This window comes from Xenopus tropicalis, chromosome 10, assembly GCF_000004195.4.
Source record: "Xenopus tropicalis strain Nigerian chromosome 10, UCB_Xtro_10.0, whole genome shotgun sequence".
Taxonomy (NCBI): domain Eukaryota; kingdom Metazoa; phylum Chordata; class Amphibia; order Anura; family Pipidae; genus Xenopus; species Xenopus tropicalis.
Window position 1 is genome coordinate 1,823,464 of NC_030686.2, and position 19,802 is coordinate 1,843,265.

A 19,802-nucleotide genomic window follows, 5' to 3' on the forward strand; every position below is an offset into this window, starting at 1 on the left:
GCAGCCCCGCCCCCTTGTTATGTACCTGAGTTATACTCCCAGTTATACCTACAGCCCCGCCCCCTTGTTATGTACCTGAGTTACACTCCCAGTTATACCCGCAGCCCCGCCCCCTTGTTATGTACCTGAGTTACACTCCCAGTTATACCAACAGCCCCGCCCCCTTGTTATGTACCTGAGTTATACTCCCAGTTATACCCACAGCCCCGCCCCCTTGTTATGTACCTGAGTTATACTCCCAGTTATACCCGCAGCCCCGCCCCCTTGTTATGTACCTGAGTTATACTCCCAGTTATACCAACAGCCCCGCCCCCTTGTTATGTACCTGAGTTATACTCCCAGTTATACCCACAGCCCCGCCCCCTTGTTATGTACCTGAGTTATACTCCCAGTTATACCCACAGCCCCGCCCCCTTGTTATGTACCTGAGTTACACTCCCAGTTATACCCGCAGCCCCGCCCCCTTGTTATGTACCTGAGTTATACTCCCAGTTATACCCGCAGCCCCGCCCCCTTGTTATGTACCTGAGTTACACTCCCAGTTATACCCGCAGCCCCGCCCCCTTGTTATGTACCTGAGTTATACTCCCAGTTATACCCGCAGCCCCGCCCCCTTGTTATGTACCTGAGTTACACTCCCAGTTATACCCGCAGCCCCGCCCCCTTGTTATGTACCTGAGTTACACTCCCAGTTATACCCACAGCCCCGCCCCCTTGTTATGTACCTGAGTTACACTCCCAGTTATACCCACAGCCCCGCCCCCTTGTTATGTACCTGAGTTATACTCCCAGTTATACCCACAGCCCCGCCCCCTTGTTATGTACCTGAGTTATACTCCCAGTTATACCCACAGCCCCGCCCCCTTGTTATGTACCTGAGTTATACTCCCAGTTATACCCGCAGCCCCGCCCCCTTGTTATGTACCTGAGTTACACTCCCAGTTATACCCGCAGCCCCGCCCCCTTGTTATGTACCTGAGTTACACTCCCAGTTATACCCGCAGCCCCGCCCCCTTGTTATGTACCTGAGTTACACTCCCAGTTATACCCACAGCCCCGCCCCCTTGTTATGTACCTGAGTTACACTCCCAGTTATACCCGCAGCCCCGCCCCCTTGTTATGTACCTGAGTTACACTCCCAGTTATACCCACAGCCCCGCCCCCTTGTTATGTACCTGAGTTATACTCCCAGTTATACCCACAGCCCCGCCCCCTTGTTATGTACCTGAGTTACACTCCCAGTTATACCCGCAGCCCCGCCCCCTTGTTATGTTTGTAACCCCTATTTGGCTGTAAACCAGGTAAACACTAGCTATTGGTAGAGCATGGGGGACATTGCGACTCTCTTTGTCTGGAATGGGCCTTCGCTATATGGAAGAGAACTCTGGAAGATGTTGTTAAACTACAATTCCGACTGCCACTGTGTAGTGTAATTGTTTATATTAAAGATAAGATGGACGCCAGGAGCTCTTGCAATTAAACTGTAACTCTTTATTGTCCAAGACAAGATGTAATATGCAGGGATAAATCAACACTCATAAATGCAGATACAGTTTGAGATAGTAAGAGAGGGTGCCACCGGTTTATCCCACCTCTTTGGGAGACTGGGCAGGGTAAAGCACCTGTCAGCATGACACCACTATGGGGCAGTCTGGATAGTTACCCCAATCCTCAGGTTCAATACCTTTAGCTGGTATGGGTCCTACAGCCGACTATGGACCAGGGATTTACACTGACCTGTATCCTACATCTTAACTGTGGCCCTAGGCTGAGGCAACATTGCCTGTATGGAAGGTACTTCCAGCTAACTTCCTGGTTGGAGCCAGAACTGCTCTTACTAACTAGATTTATCTACCTCACCCCCCTAGAGAGTGCTATTACAGTATTCTGCTATTCTATCTAGTCCTCATTCACAGTGTCCCTGTCCCTGACTTTACCAGAGGGGATATTAATCTCTAGGGCAATAAGGCTTTACTGGGGCCTATTCTGACCCCAGGCTCAGTGGAGCTGTTCCTTGAGACTCAGAGGCAGCCAAAGAGGAAGACCCACCTCCTTGCTAGAGACTATATCAGACTGCAAGGGGTGTGGTCAACCAATTAAACCAATAAGGTATAACTATAAACTAGATACATGGGTCTTTGCCCAGTAACAGTACAATCAGGAAGAGGTAGGGATTTAAAGCCATAGGGGCAGTTTAACACTACATTCACCCTGGGGAAAACCCATTCCGTCCTGGCATAATAATAATAATAATAATAATGCTATAATTAGTGCAAATAAACACATCACATCCACATGCAGCTGTTGCAGTTCCATTATTAAGGGACATAACATGAACAATACAGTTACTCTGTTTCCTGTAGGTTCAATTATATATTGTCTGCTCTATTCTTCAGGTGAATATAGTTAGCCAGCCAGTCGTTGGGAAACACGGATCTCCTGCCGTAACAATGGGTGAGCCCCCTATTACAGGAGATAGAGATAGATAATAAGGCCGGCTGGTAAAGGTAATATTTTATTAGTAACTGTTGCACATCTTGCAGTTTATTTTATCCATTTTGTAACAGTAATTTCAATTATATGGAAATGACTTAAAAATATTGCATTTAAACATGTATAGGCAATTCCAATATATAAAGGCCCTGTATGGGCAGTTTCCTATCACTGGGGCGGTTAGACACGTGTAAGCATGCAGTGGCTCCCAAGAGCGGATTCGGTTCAACTGGACCTCCCTTCTCTTTTACAGAACTGTTTTTAATGGACATTGGATCAACGCTTATGGATTTACTATTTGGACTGTATGCTTTATTCACTTTGCACTTGTTTTTGATCATCTTATATATTATTGGTTTAACAAATCTATGTACAATGTGGTATTATCTATGCTTAATTGCTGCACTATCACTTTAATGTATAAGGAAAAATTACCTTGCTTAATTGACATAATGTATATTATATAATGACCCATCACTTATGTTTAACTATTGTACTATCACTTTTAGGAGTTTCCCGAAATGCTGTGTGCTTGGTGGGTCATAGGTCAATTTGACTTTAAATGAGACACATGTTTATGGTCCTTGTACACTTGATAAAGGGAATTGACCCGAAACATGTGGTGTCACCTCTACCCATAATAAATGAAGCTTTTTTCCTATTTTTTGGATTTCCACACTGACCTATCTATCCACTCACATACAGACCCACACTGACCTATCTTTCCACTCACATACAGACCCACACTGACCTATCTTTCCACTCACATACAGACCCACACTGACCTATCTATCCACTCACATACAGACCCACACTGACCTATCCACTCACATACAGACCCACACTGACCTATCCACTCACATACAGACCCACACTGACCTATCCACTCACATACAGACCCATACTGACCTATCCACTCACATACAGACCCACACTGACCTATCTATCCACTCACATACAGACCCACACTGACCTATCCACTCACATACAGACCCACACTGACCTATCTATCCACTCACATACAGACCCACACTGACCTATCTATCCACTCACATACAGACCCACACTGGACCTATCCACTCACATACAGACCCATACTGACCTATCCACTCACATACAGACCCACACTGACCTATCTTTCCACTCACATACAGACCCATACTGACCTATCCACTCACATACAGACCCATACTGACCTATCCACTCACATACAGACCCACACTGACCTATCCACTCACATACAGACCCATACTGACCTATCTATCCACTCACATACAGACCCACACTGACCCATCTATCCACTCACATACAGACCCACACTGACCTATCCACTCACATACAGACCCACACTGACCTATCCACTCACATACAGACCCATACTGACCTATCTATCCACTCACATACAGACCCACACTGACCTATCTATCCACTCACATACAGACCCACACTGACCTATCCACTCACATACAGACCCACACTGACCTATCTATCCGCTCACATACAGACCCACACTGACCTATCTTTCCACTCACATACAGACCCATACTGACCTATCCACTCACATACAGACCCATACTGACCTATCCACTCACATACAGACCCACACTGACCTATCCACTCACATACAGACCCATACTGACCTATCTATCCACTCACATACAGACCCACACTGACCTATCTATCCACTCACATACAGACCCACACTGACCTATCTATCCACTCACATACAGACCCACACTGACCTATCTATCCACTCACATACAGACCCACACTGACCTATCTTTCCACTCACATACAGACCCACACTGACCTATCTATCCACTCACATACAGACCCACACTGACCTATCTTTCCACTCACATACAGACCCACACTGACCTATCTATCCACTCACATACAGACCCACACTGACCCATCTATCCACTCACATACAGACCCACACTGACCTATCTATCCACTCACATACAGACCCACACTGACCTATCTATCCACTCACATACAGACCCATACTGACCTATCTATCCACTCACATACAGACCCATACTGACCTATCTTTCCACTCACATACAGACCCACACTGACCTATCTTTCCACTCACATACAGACCCACACTGACCTATCTATCCACTCACATACAGACCCACACTGACCTATCCACTCACATACAGACCCACACTGACCTATCTATCCACTCACATACAGACCCATACTGACCTATCCACTCACATACAGACCCACACTGACCTATCCACTCACATACAGACCCACACTGACCTATCCACTCACATACAGACCCACACTGACCTATCCACTCACATACAGACCCACACTGACCTATCCACTCACATACAGACCCATACTGACCTATCTATACACTCACATACAGACCCACACTGACCTATCCACTCACATACAGACCCACACTGACCCATCTATCCACTCACATACAGACCCACACTGACCTATCTATCCACTCACATACAGACCCACACTGACCTATCTATCCACTCACATACAGACCCACACTGACCTATCCACTCACATACAGACCCACACTGACCTATCTATCCACTCACATACAGACCCACACTGACCTATCTATCCACTCACATACAGACCCACACTGACCTATCCACTCACATACAGACCCACACTGACCTATCTATCCACTCACATACAGACCCACACTGACCTATCTATCCACTCACATACAGACCCACACTGACCTATCCACTCACATACAGACCCACACTGACCTATCCACTCACATACAGACCCACACTGACCTATACACTCACATACAGACCCACACTGACCTATCCACTCACATACAGACCCACACTGACCTATCCACTCACATACAGACCCACACTGACCTATACACTCACATACAGACCCACACTGACCTATCCACTCACATACAGACCCACACTGACCTATCCACTCACATACAGACCCACACTGACCTATCCACTCACATACAGACCCATACTGACCTATCCACTCACATACAGACCCACACTGACCTATCCACTCACATACAGACCCATACTGACCTATCTATCCACTCACATACAGACCTACACTGACCTATCCACTCACATACAGACCCACACTGACCTATCCACTCACATACAGACCCACACTGACCTATCCACTCACATACAGACCCACACTGACCTATCCACTCACATACAGACCCACACTGACCTATCCACTCACATACAGACCCACACTGACCTATCCACTCACATACAGACCCACACTGACCTATCCACTCACATACAGACCCATACTGACCTATCTATTGTTATCTACAAAACCCCCCAGATCATTCTCCATTAAGGACCCCCCTCAACTCACTCCCATTTGGTGTATAAGTTGTTTATATTATTTCCACCAAAGGGCATAACTTTGCACTTGCAGAACCAATGTGTTGGAAGTGCATGAAAAATAAAAATAGAAATACAAAATAGTGCTATATGTTTCAAAAGTTAATGAAACTAAAGTGAAAGAGTTGTGCCTATAACTCCAAATAATAACAAAGTGCACATAAAATCCACAAATTGCAGAGTGGTGTAGTTGCACACTCACCAGATGGTAGTTAAGATATGCAGAGGTAAATGAAATCCACTGTTGATAGAGGTAGGTTCAAGATCTCCATTCAATTTGGGAAAACAACCCCTTTATTACAAATAGTCCTGCAGCAGTACCGGCTACTTACAGGATCTGGATAAGAACAAAACGTATCACAAACAGCTCTACGCGTTTCACGTGTCCGACGCTTCATCAGGAGAAATAAAACTGTGATCTGAAAACATCATCTAATACTGGCACATCCCATGCATTAAATGGTGATTAAGATGAGAAACAGCTGAGCCAAAGAGCATAGGTGCACATTGAGCATAAACCAATGGGGAAAGGAGGAGGGAGTAGTGCCCTAAACCCATATGATTGTGATCCGCCCACCATATAGAGGAGCTGCATACAAATCCCATGAGTCCCCCCTGGCCAGTTTTTTATTTGTTTTTTCCTACTCTTTTTTCGCTTAACCATTTATACCCTAACTTTGCACTTGTCCTTATTGAACCTCATTTCCCAGTTTGCTGCCCAGTTTCCCAGCCAAATCTCTCTGCAAAGCGGCACATCCTGCATGGAACTTATAGTTTTGCACAATTTAGTGTCATCAGCAAAAATAGAAACAGTACTGTCTATGCCCACCCCCAGGGCATTAATAAACAAGTTAAACAGCAAAGGCCCAAGGACTGACCCCTGCGGTACTCCACTAACCACACTGGCCCAATTAGAAACTGTTCCATTTACCCCACTCTTTGTACTCTATCCTTCAGCCAGTTCTCTATCCAATTACAAATATTATGTTCTAGGCCAATATTCCTTAATTTGATCATTAACCTTCTGTGAGGTACTGTATCAAACGCTTTAGCAAAGTCCAAGTAGATCCCATCCACTGCCATTCCAGCATCAAGGTTCCTGCTCACCTCCTCATAAAAGGCAACTAAATTAGTCTGGCAAGATCTGTTACCCATAAACCCATGTGGCACAAACTAATAGTATTGTGAGCTGCAAAGTATTCAAGTACCCTATCCCTTATTACCCCTTCCAGAAGCTTTCCTACTACTGATGTCAGACTAACAGGCCTATAGTTTTCAGGCTGAGAACGGGATCCCTGTTTAAATAACGGCACCACATTAGCAATCCGCCAGTCTCTCGGCACCATGCCAGGCCCCAATGAATCCTGGGAAATTAAGTGAAGAGGTTTGGCAATCACAGCGCTCAGCTCATTTAATACCCTGGGATGAATCCCATCCGGCCCTGGACCTTTGTTTCCCTTTACATGTTCAAGTCTCTATGGAATTTCCCCCCGAGTGACCCATGCACCAGTAGCTAAATTACTAGAGCACTTTTATTCAGCCATAAGGGTTTTGCTTTGCGATGCCTCTCCTTGCTTACTAGGGGAATATACTGTTGTGTATACCTACAAAGCAATGTTATAAAGATGTTCCATTTTCCTTCTGTGTCTAACCCCATGAAAAGCCTTTCCCAGTTGACACATTGCAGAGATGCCCTTATACTGGCACAGTCTGCCCGTCTGAGCGTTTAGTTACTCCCTTATAGAGCTGTCTCTGCAGCATTATCCCAAAGGAGACCATGTTGGGATCACTGTTCCCCAAATGCTCACCCACACAAATGTTAGAGATGAGTTCATTATTATTAGAAATCACCAGGTCCAAAATAGCGTCATTCCTAGTGGGTTCTTGAACCGCCTGAAATAAAAAGTTGCCATTTAGCATATTTACAAACCTACTAGCTGTTTCTGACTTAGCCACCCCATTACCCCAGTCAGTGCCGGATAATTAAAGTCCCCCATAATAACAACTTGACCCAGTTTTGAAGCCTCCTCCATTTGCAACAATAGCTGGGCCTCATCCCCCTCATCTATACGGGGGGGTTTATAACATACACCAATGATCATTTTCTTTGTGACCTTCAGCCCTACTGACATTTCTACCCAAAGAGATTCAACGTTTTCATTGGTAATGTCTTTATTACATGGCTTTAAGTCTGACTTTACGTAAAGACAAACCCCTCCACCCTTTATAATCTCTCTGTCCCTCCTAAAAAGTGTATAACCATTTAAATTCACGGCCCACCAGGTCTCAGTGATACCAATTAAATCATAATTTTCAATACATGCAATAGCCTGCAGCTCCCCTAATTTACCCAACAAGCTTTGCGCATTAGCCAGCATGCAGCGGAGATTACTACTTCTCCCTCTGATGTTTACAACAGAAGCTCCTTATCTGATAAACTATATGCCCCCCTCACTCCTCCCCCACAACCCTTTGCTAGTCCCACTGCCCCCGTTTACACTAGCTTTCCCATAAAACTCTAGCTCACCCCCCTTGTCTAGTTTAAACACTCCTCCAGCATCTTAACCATTCTAGCACAGTAGACCCCCTTCCATTGAGGTGCAATCCGTCACGGCTGTATAGATTGTACCCCAAAGAAAAGTCAGCCCAGTGCTCTAGGAACCCTAGAACTCACATTTATATTATTTCTATCAAAGGACATAATTTTGCACTTCTCAACATGGAACCTCATTTTCCATTCGCAATACACATAATCAATTCTAGTGAGAGTTTTATGAGTGGGTTGAACAACAAGGAGGTAAAGTCCAAATGATTTACTTGCCACGCCCTCCTGTGATAAAACAAGGACCCACACATTTCCATTCCTTGTTTGTATTTTTAGCCATGGCATCTGCAGAACTAAGAGATGAACTGACCTGCTCCATCTGCCAGGACATTTATGCCGATCCAGTAACCCTGCCCTGTGGCCATAACTTCTGCCGGGGCTGCATTAGGAGACATTGGGACTGGCAGAAGAGCATAGAGGAAGATCCATCATGTCCTGAATGCAGGCAGAGATACAGGATAGAACCTGAACTAATAACGAATGAGGAGCTGGATAACATTGCGAAGAAATTCCTTTCTATTCCCCCAAAGCATGATGGGCCTGACATGTCTTGGAACTGTCCTGTACACAATGAACCCCTAAAGTATCACTGCTGTGAGGATGAGGCCTGTGTCTGTGCCTCCTGCTGCCTGTTTGGAGATCACAAGGGCCACAGGGTGGAGCTGCTGAGTGAGGCCTCTGAGAAGAAGAAAGAGAAACTGAGGAAAGTTCTGGAGAAACTGAGCCCAGAGAGAGAGGAGACTGAGAGAGGAGCCCAGAGGCTGCAGGAGCGCAGGAGAAAATTAGAAGAAAAATCCGCCATTGAGACAGAGAGAGTCACTGCCCTGTTTAGGGGCATCAGGGAAGAGCTGGAAGCGCTAGAGAAGCGACTCCTGAGTGACATCTCCAGGCAGAAAGAGGAGCTCACACTCACACTCACTGAGCTGATCCAACAGCTGGAAATAAAGAAGGACGAGCTGTCCAGGAAGATCCGGCACATTGAGGAGCTGTGCAACATGGCAGATCCACTCACTGTCCTACAGGAACAATGGGAATCCCATGGAGCTGACTTTTGTGGGGCTGAGGAGGCAGATAATGTAGATGATCTGGATGTGGGTCGGATCTCAGAGACATTACTCACAGGCTTAGCTGGGATTGTCACTGGGCTAAAGGGAAGGATCTATGGGCAGGAGGCTACAGAGCTGGTTCTGGATACAAACACGGCTGGGAGTCATGTATCTGTATCAGGGGACGGGAAATCTGCCTCCTGCTCACATACAGACCAGTGTTACCCACAAACCCCTATGAGATTTCAGGTTCCTCAGGTTTTAAGCACCAGGAGTTTCCCCTCAGGGCGACATTACTGGGAAGTGGAGGGCAGTGAGTCAGGGAGCTGGAAGGTAGGGGCGGCCTATCCCAGTATAGAGAGGGGAGGGATAGAGTCCTGGATTGGAGAGAATAACAAGTCCTGGTGTTTGTATAGACAGAGGAACAACTATTCAGCGAGACATTACAGTAAAGTAACCAACTTACCCCATGTCCCTTCCTGCAGCAAAATCAGGATCTCATTGGACTATGAGGCTGGGCATCTGTCCTTCTATGAGCTGAGTGAGCCAATCAGGCACTTGCACACCTTCACTGCCTCCTTCACTGAGCCCCTTCATGCTGCATTCTGGGTATGGAGGCATGATGCCTGGGTGAGGATTAGTAGTTAGGGTACTACTGAGTGCCCAACAATGAAACCCATTCCCAATGCTACCCTTAGTGTGTGGTGGGGCCATATTTACACTAGGCACTCATTTGTCTTTGTCTATCTGTGCCTTGCATGCATTTATATGTGTAATTCATCATGTATGTCTCTATTCTTAGTTATAAGCCGCTTTATCCTAACGTGTTACTTCATTTTTACAATGTTTAAGATTTTAAACCCACTTGCTACACAAAAATATTATCCAAATAGTTTGTTGGGATTTGCAATTCATGATGCCAAGACAGAGGAAATACAATATGGCAGTATATAATACACAGGCTATTTATATAGTGAACAATGACCCCCTATTGTAAAATATAAGGATATGTGAAGTCACCAAGGAGTTTCATGGCCGTATAAAAGCACAAGAAAGTGCTTTTATACAGGTCATGTGAGCCATGTGACACCGATTACTAACTCCCACCCCAACACCCCATCCACCTCTGCCCAACTTAAGATAACCTATGATCTTGCTCTCATGGTATAATATAGTTGCTACCCACCTACATGGCCAACAATGCCAGAAGCAACAATAACCTATATATGTCTATGAAGATTCTCATTTATCCAGGCCATGATATACAGTATCTAGTAGAATTAAGTCTAAAACAACTGGACGTCTCTGAGAAGTCCAGTTGTTTTAGACTTAATTCTACTAGATACAATAACCTATATACCAACCTGAAATCTTATCTTTTCTTCTTTCTTTCCTCAAAAATGTACTTTTACCTGTTTGGTTTTACCAATATTTAAACATTTATTGAATTGTTCCATACAATATATAAAATGTACAATGCTGAGATTTTTGTAAAACTGCATAAAACCCAATAAAATATAAGTTAGAAATAATAATTATCATTAAAGTGACCGCCGTTGCTTTCCTACATGAAGGTGTAAGAAAGGATAAAGGAACATAAGGGCAACGTTAGGAATATTAAACCTAAAACTGCTACGTACACTGAGGGGCACATTTACTAATCCACGAACGTCCGAAAAGCGTCCGAATGCGTTTTTTTCATAATCAGTATTTTGCGACTTTTTCGCGAATTGTCGCTAATTTTTCGAGCACTCAATACGAAAAAGTCGCGACAATTCGCAAAAGTCATAATGGCTATGCAAAAGTCGCGACAATTCACGAAATTCACGACTTTTTCGTATTGAGCTCGAAAAATTTGCGACAATTCGCTAAAAAGTCGCAAAATGCAGTTCATTAGGAAAAAACCGCATTCGGACGCTTTTCGGACGTTCGTAGATTAGTAAATGTGCCCCAAAGAGTTAGAAACCTTCAAAACTATGATTTATATAGAATATAAAGTGCAATAATAAAGATTAATTTGGGAGCCAGGGCACTGGAGGGTCTGGTTGCGGGGGGGCCTAATTTGCACACAAAAGACAGAGGGTGCTAGTCTGGAGGGACCCATGGCACCCGACTCGAGTATAAGCCGAGGGTGACTTTTTCAGCACATTTTTGGTGCTGAAAAACTAGGCTTATACTCGAGTATATACAGTAATTAGATTATTACTCCAGAGAGAAGCCTTTTGGATAAAAAAATTAAACACACATGTACCAGAAGGGTTGAACAAGGAGCCTCCATGTCGGACTGGCCCACAGGGATACCAGGAAAGATCCCAGTGGGCCCAGGTATCAGTGGGCCCAGGTGTCAGTGGGCCCAGGTGTCAGTGGGCCCAGGTATCAGTGGGCCCAGGTGTCAGTGGGCCCTTCTGCTCTTAAACTCTTGGCCTATTTCATGGCCATTCCCTATTTCTGTCTGAAAACAACAAGGCTAAATAGATTGAGTGATAAGAAAAAGACAGTGGGGGAATAAAAAGGTTGAATGGGGAGAGGAGTAGAAATAATTTGGAGAGTGGGCCTATGCGCTAAGGTTTTCTGGTGGCCCCTGGGGTCCCAGTCACTGTGGAGCCTTAAGTGTTCTTTGTATCCGCATTGATCTATTACTAAATGCTTGTATTTTTGTTGCAGATGCAATGACTGCCAATAGCCAAGAATAGACCAGAGATATCACTGCTATGACAAGGTACTGAGGGGTACGATTAGATAAGCCTAAGTCATATATGTTTTATTGCTATATGGCCGTCTCTTATTGAGACTTGTTTATTGTACTTAACCCATGGTAGGCCTTATGGGCAGTTAACAAGGTTTTGCTTTTCATTTCAACTCAAGCAATATGAACTATTTCCAAAGGAAAATCTGGGACTTTTAATCATGAACTATAGTATGGACATAACGTATGTGGTTGTATTTAGTGCCCCACAGCTCTGGTGTTATAAACACAGTTGCACTTAATATACCTATGATGGGGGGGGGGGGGGGGGGGTGTAGGAGTGTATTTGGTGACGTAACTTTCTGTTTAACTATTTAATTGTTGGTTGCACTTGATGTACTCACACTTGATGGTTGTGTATCCGTGTGAATAAACGCACTTGGCAGTATGTAGGCTAATGTCCCACGGGGAGATCAGCCGCTGCAATTTTTAAAAAGCAGGTTCCAGTGACGCTCGTTTTGTCTCTACATAGAGAAGAATATAGATCGCCAGTATGTAGCACAAATAGACGAATGGCTACACATATAAATGCTGTTAGCAAATATTTATTCAGTTTTCAGCCGGTCACATATATCCAACAGTACTGTTCCAATCAGCATTCAGTTCTACTGGGCAACACAGACAGGCTTACCCCATAATACAGTCACTCCGACTAGCCTTCCTCAACGTCACCCCCACAGCCTTCCTCAACGTCTCCCCCACAGCCTTCCTCAACGTCTCCGCCACAGCCTTCCTCAACGTCTGCCCCACAGCCTTCCTCAACGTCACCCCCACAGCCTTCCTCAACGTCTCCCCCACAGCCTTCCTCAACGTCTGCCCCACAGCCTTCCTCAACGTCACCCCCACAGCCTTCCTCAACGTCACCCCCACAGCCTTCCTCAACGTCTCCCCCACAGCCTTCCTCAACGTCTGCCCCACAGCCTTCCTCAACGTCACCCCCACAGCCTTCCTCAACGTCACCCCCACAGCCTTCCTCAACGTCACCCCCACAGCCTTCCTCAACGTCTCCCCCACAGCCTTCCTCAACATTTCCCCCAAAGCCTTCCTCAACGTCTCCCCCACAGCCTTCCTCAACGTCTCCCCCACAGTCTTCCTCAATGTCTCCCCCACAGTCTTCCTCAATGTCACCCCCACAGCCTTCCTCAACGTCACCCCCCTCTGAGAGCTCACTCCCCACCTGTCCACTTGACCGAGTCCGACGTTCCTCTAACGCCCCTCTGCCCTTCTGTCAAGAGGAATTTTCTGGCAACGTCCCTTGCCAAAGGCCTTTTCTGCTCGTCCTAACACTGACACTACATCCCTTACTGTGGCATAGCCAAGGCTCCTAAGCCATCTACTTCCTTGTTGGGGTGTGGGCTGCCCATTCTAAAAAGCCTGTCTGCCTGAAACACCTAGTGCTTCTCACTGTAACACCCTCTCTGTCTATCCTGCTGATCTACCATCAAAAAGCCCCAAACTGGGTGTGGTACCCTGCTTATATACTTTCTGCCCTATGTTTCCCTCTAGTGGCTGGAGACTCTATTACACCTAATTTTCCCAAACTTGCAAAACCCTGCCACCTAGTGGCTAAACTGCACAAATACATTCTACAATAATTAAAACCTATGCTGTGGAATTAGCAATCACTCGGGCACCCCCCTACAAGTACCTAAACTGGCGGTACAACTTCAAGTCACTTATTGCTCCAAATCGCTATGAGACCCTTTTTCGAGCGATTTTACAAAGAAAACATTGTCATTCAAAACTATTGGAATCGCTGACAGTAAAACCCACTTAACGGGAAGTTTTGCAATTTCTCCATTGCACTGAATGTTATTTCCAATTGTGTGTGTGGGGGGGGGAATATGACACCTGGATTTGTGGGAAAAAGAATCGCTTTTTATAGAATCGCCGTCGTTGAAATCTCCAGTAATCACTTGTTAGGGAAAGACGAGCAATTTGTTGCAGGAACTCGCTTTTTAAAAATCGCAGCGACTAAATCTCCCCGTAGGACATTATCCTTACTGCTTTGGCTTTTCCTTTCACACATGGTAAAGTTTTACTTAGAAGTTGCACATCTGAACGGGACGGGGAAAAGGAATAAATCCTATTGATTGGTACTAATAATCCTGCATATAGGTAGGGATGTAGCGAACTGTTCGCCGTCGAACTAATTCGCGCGAACATCGGATGTTCGCAAGTTCCCAAACTTATCGCGATGTTCGCAATTTGGGTTTGCCTTAGGTGTTTTTCCGCTGCGTTTTTTCGCTGCGTTTTTTCTCGGCCTAAAAACGCCACACAAGCCACACATGGCGTTTTTCAGACTAGTACTGGTGTAAGCAAATCCCGTTTCCATGGTGCTAATAGTGCGTAATTCCGCTAGGTCTGCCAGCTGCCTTTGCGTATACATAGGAATAGCTTACGTTTTTTTTTTGCGCTGTGTCAACTTTAAAATCAGTTTTCTGGCCAGAAATGGCTTTTCTAGGTTTTAAAGTTTGCCTTCCCATTGAAGTCTATGGGGTTCGCAAAGTTTCGCACTTTTTTTTTTTTGAGGTTCGCTACATCCCTACATATAGGGGCCCATTTATCAATGTCCGAATTTCGGACATTTAAAAGTACGATTGAAAAAATTCAGATTAAATCCGCTAATTTCTGATGTGCATAAAGCACAAAAATTTTGCATCGTGCTCATACGAAAATATCATGGTGCAATCCGAAAGTTCCAGAATTTTCGTATCCGAACAATCATAAACAGCGCAAAAACCTTTCTGACTTTGATCCTTCAGCGCATGGTTTTGGAAGCCTCCCATAGGGCTCAATGGCACGATACCAAAGCTTGAATGAATCCGAAACTTTCCTACTCGTTGCGACAAATACGATTTTGACGCACAAATTGTTGCAAAGTACAAAAAAGTTGCGGAAATGAATGAAAAAAATTGCAGAAAATACGCACAGTTCTAAAACTTAGAAAAAATACACATTTTAGCATTCGGACTCAATCGTACTTTAATGAATAGGCCCCATAATGTTCACAATACTAACAAACAAAAAATTACTGAAGCCAAGGTTCCAGGGAGACCTAATATACTAGTAACAGTTGAAAGGTTCCCCCAGAAATACAGATGGTGTCAGTAAAAGCATCTGCGGCATCAGTTGGAGAGAGAAACTCATCAGCAGGTGAAATGAAATTATCTCATGGCGTCATCACATGCCACAAATTTTTAGGGGCCCGGTCCGTTATCCAACACCTTGATCAGCTATGCCCACAGGACAATACCAAGTCTATAAATTTTATACAGTTTCAGTTGAAATAAAATACCAAATGCAGTAAAATATAACATTCTGCATGTGCTCTGAACATATAAACATGATATGATGGGCCTGGATGAGTTCTTGAACAAACAGAGTATCCAAGGCTATTGTGATACCAAAATCGACAGTTAGTATTGATGTCGGTATTTATGGTTTATGTATGTGAGTGCATTGATAGTCAGTATAGGTTTGTGGGTGCTGGGTTTACTTGGAAGGGTTGAACTTGATGGACTCTGTCCTTTTTTCAAACCAATGTAACTATGTAATACGTATCAGATGCATTACGGTGAGTGCAATTCGGCACTTGCCTGCAATGATGCTATAATTAAGGAGAAAAAACTTGCTGCCAAGCCTGCACTGCACTTACAGTCGTAATGTACTCAGTACTCAGCAGGTCTTGCCCTCACTCACGTCATCAGCAAGTGCAGAAATAACAAGCAGTTGGATCAATCACAGGGGACAGCAGGCAGGAAAGAACAATAATAAACTCTGCATGGCTAGATCAGTGGCGACTCAATAGTTTGGAGTACAATAACGTGGTTATCCATTTTGGATTCGCCCAAATCTGTACTTTCCAAAAATATATGGTTTTGTGGAGTCAAAGTATTTTTACCCCACAAATGCTGTAATTGTGTTGATTTTCAGTAGCTGGAATGACCTCCGGGACAATTTGTATTCACTATTCGTATGGGGTCTCTACATGCCAAATACTTTGGTAACTCTATGCACATTGGGTATCAAACTGTTTAGTGGACCCTTGGCCTTTTCTTGGTACCTAATGCTTTTGGGAGATAAAGAGTTGCAAATTGAAAGTTTCAGTTTCAGTTTTTCTGAACTTTTATTATTTTTATAAAACCTGCTAAATGTTTGGTAATTAGGAGTTGAAAGGTATAGTTACCCATTTTGGATTCAGCAGAATGTCTATTTTTTAGAAATAACTCTATACACTACCTTCTGTCCCGTATATGTGTCTTATATAACTAAATCAGATGGTAGTCCCATGTTATGCCCAAAGCCAACAGAATTGTGAGCCAACCCGAGCAGTGCCAATACGTGCCTGTTATGTCTCTCAGTGTTGCTAGGCAGAAATAAACAAACAGAAATGAAATTTATGTTATTGGATATTTTAATTAACCATTAAAGTATGGGGGAAACAGTACATGAAATACCCAATATTTTAGATTTTACATGTTCAGGATTCCCATTGATCTGTGCCACCCAGTATATTTACTGGCAACATGCGGCATGGCTGAGCATACAGAGCAGTCTTAATCCAGCAACCAATCATAATTTACTATGAAGGCAAATCATATTTAGTATAGAATTTGGGAGGCTGCCTAGGTCCTTACTGGCAGGGTTTCACTGTCACCTGTAAAAATATGCACTGCTCTGGGGGTGCAAGCCTCCCGTAGGACTGGAAGGTCTCTGTCTCCAGCAGATAATATTGTGATGGAGTCACACACACACACACACACACACAATATATGCAGTCGGGGAGCTTACCCCATTTATTGTGACCACCTAGATCAGCGTTTCAGGGGGGTACACCCTCCCTTCGTCAGACTGTATATATCTTTGTGTGTGCGGCTCCATCACAATAGCATTTTATGTACAGACACATACAGAGCTTTACACCTCAACTCACTACTGATTGGCTCTACAACTCAACTTGCTACTGACTAGCTCTACACCTCAACTCACTACTGATCAGCCCTATACCTCAACTCACTACTGATCAGCCCTACACCTCAACTCACTACTGATCAGCCCTACACCTCAACTCACTACTGATCAGCTCTACACCTCAACTAACTACTGATCAGCCCTACACCTCAACATCATACTAATCAGTTCTACACCCCAACTCATTACTAATTAATTCATTACTAATTAACTGTGTACCCCAACCATGACTCCTCAACCCCAAGTCACTACTGATCATAAAATATTTTATAAAATTACATGTCCCTTCCACATGGTGCCCTAATTTATTAGTCTCACCCAGGCATTAGTTCCCCCTACCCAGAACGCAGCATGAAGGGGCTCAGTGAATTTGGCAGTGAAGGTGTGTAAGTGCCTGATTGGCTCACTCAGCTCATAAAAGGACAGGCGTCCGGCCTCATAGTCCAATGAGATTCTGATTCTCCTGCAGGAAGCTCTATGAGTTAAGATGGTTACTATACTATCATGTATCACAGAATATTGATTACTATCCCATCTGTACAAGCACCAGTACTTTTTATCATAACCAGAACATATATTCTTCTTTGTACTGGGATAGGCCACCCCTACCCACCACTCCCCTGATTCACTGCCCTCCACTTCCCAGTAATGTCGCCCTGAGGGGAAACTCCTGGTGCTTAAAGCCTGAGGAAAAATATGAAAAAGTTCTGCTGTCTGTAGGTTGCACTGCTCTGTGACCGAGTAGGATAAAGTTTTACTGTCCCCTGATACAGACACACTGTCGCCTACCATCTTTATATCCAGTAACAGGTCTGTAGCCTCCTGCCCATAGATCTTCCATCCCTTTACTCTAGTCACAATCCCAGCTAAGCCTGTGAGTAATGTCTCTGAGATCCCACCCAGATCCAGATCCCCTACAGCCGGGTCCTTTATACCTTCCCTCTCTCTGTCCTCAGTATCTGCCCCCTCAGTACCCTCTCTGCCCTCAGTATCTGACCCCTCAGTACCCTCTCTCTCTCTGCCCCCATTTTCTGCCTCCTCAGCCCCACAAAAGGCAGCTCCATGGGATTCCCATTGTTCCTGTAGGACAGTGAGTGGATCTGCCATGTTGCACAGCTCCTCAATGTGCCGGATCTCCCTGGACAGCTCGCCCTTCTTTATTTCCAGCTGTTGGATCAGCTCAGTGAGTGTGAGCTCCTCTTTCTGCCTGGAGATGTCACTCAGGAGTCGCTTCTCTAGGGCTTCCAGCTCTTCCCTGATGCCCCTAAACAGGGCAGTGACTCTCTCAGTCTCAATGGCGGCTTTTTCTTCTAATTCTCTCCTGCGCTCCTGCAGCCTCTGGGCTCCTCTCTCAGTCTCCTCTCTCTCTGGGCTCAGTTTCTCCAGAACTTTCCTCAGTTTCTCTTTCTTCTTCTCAGAGGCCTCACTCAGCAGCTCCACCCTGTGGCCCCGGTGCCCCCCGGCCAGGCAGCAGGATGCACAGATAAAGGCCCCATCCTCACAGCAGTGATACTCCAGAATCTTATGATGTACAGAGCACTTTCTGTTCCGGAGGGAAGTGGTTGGTTCAGATAAAACGTGTTCTGCTGACTTGCTGTGGCCCCTCACGTGGGCATCACACAGAGACGCCTCGCAGTGCAGACAAGTTTTAACAGCAGCTACAGTAGAGTGAATACAAAAAGTACAGAAGATTCCAGGCCCATCCTGTTCTGGTTCCAATATTCTTTTATCTGTTTCTCTACATTCTGGGCAGGAAGGACCTTCATCCATCTCCTTCTGCAAATGTAGTACCCTCCCAATGCAGCCCCGGCAGAAGTAGTGGCCACAGGGCAGGGACACAGGGTCGGTATAAATGCTCAGGCAGATGGAGCAGCTCAGCTCGTCTCTCAGATCAGCAGCCGCCATCGCTGAAAGGAGGAAGAAGAAGTGAAATACAAATTTCTACTCTTTCTCAAAAACTGGTGGGACTGGTTTTTCCGCATTACATGGGTAGGGGGTGTTTCTCGTGTAAACATAAATGACTTCCCTGTCACTAAATCATCAGACAGATGAACAACTTACAATCTGCAAATTGGCCAAACATTTGGTGAAATTTGTTCTCCAGCCCATGTCCAGCAAAGACTCCTTTCCAGTGGGAAGAAATAGCTTAAAACGTTACTACTTCATGTCCAAAGTCATCAACGTGAGATCTTAGAAGCCACTTTACTATATTAATACATTTACCATTCCAGTATCGACAGCTATATCACTGATCTCTATATACTAAAGGCTAAAGGTGGCCATACATGGGCCCATCTCCTATGGTCTTTATTCGATCAGCCCGTAGGCCAAATGGACACCGTGGGGCTGACTTATCGAAATTGGAGTTTGTGTATTTTTCATGATTTGAAAAAAAAACTGGAACGTGAATATAATCGAGAATGTTCTTAAGAACCACAGTCTTTATTTATCTGAGAAACAATTCAGCAAGTAAAAGTTGGCGAGGTTCAATAGAAGTCAATATATTTCCTCAGTTAGTAAAACATACAAGTTTATTTGGCTCATCG

General features: G+C 44.8%; 2 protein-coding genes across 2 annotated transcripts; one reads left to right on the forward strand and one right to left on the reverse strand.

The window, feature by feature from the left end:
- The first annotated feature begins 8,753 nt into the window (after positions 1 to 8,753).
- Positions 8,754 to 10,764, forward strand: LOC100491979 (E3 ubiquitin-protein ligase TRIM7). Its single transcript, XM_012952705.3, has one exon. It carries the CDS (start codon positions 8,769 to 8,771, stop codon positions 10,182 to 10,184), a length of 1,416 nt encoding a protein of 471 aa, XP_012808159.2. The 5' UTR covers positions 8,754 to 8,768; the 3' UTR covers positions 10,185 to 10,764.
- Positions 10,765 to 12,934: 2,170 nt separating this feature from the next.
- Positions 12,935 to 19,222, reverse strand: LOC100492142 (E3 ubiquitin-protein ligase TRIM7). The gene is made up of 3 exons (XM_031894578.1): positions 18,264 to 19,222; positions 14,287 to 14,339; positions 12,935 to 13,507 (listed from the first exon to the last, which is right to left on the reverse strand). Exons 1-3 carry the CDS (start codon positions 19,159 to 19,161, stop codon positions 12,935 to 12,937), a joined length of 1,524 nt encoding a protein of 507 aa, XP_031750438.1. The 5' UTR covers positions 19,162 to 19,222.
- Between the last annotated feature and the right edge of the window lie 580 nt (positions 19,223 to 19,802).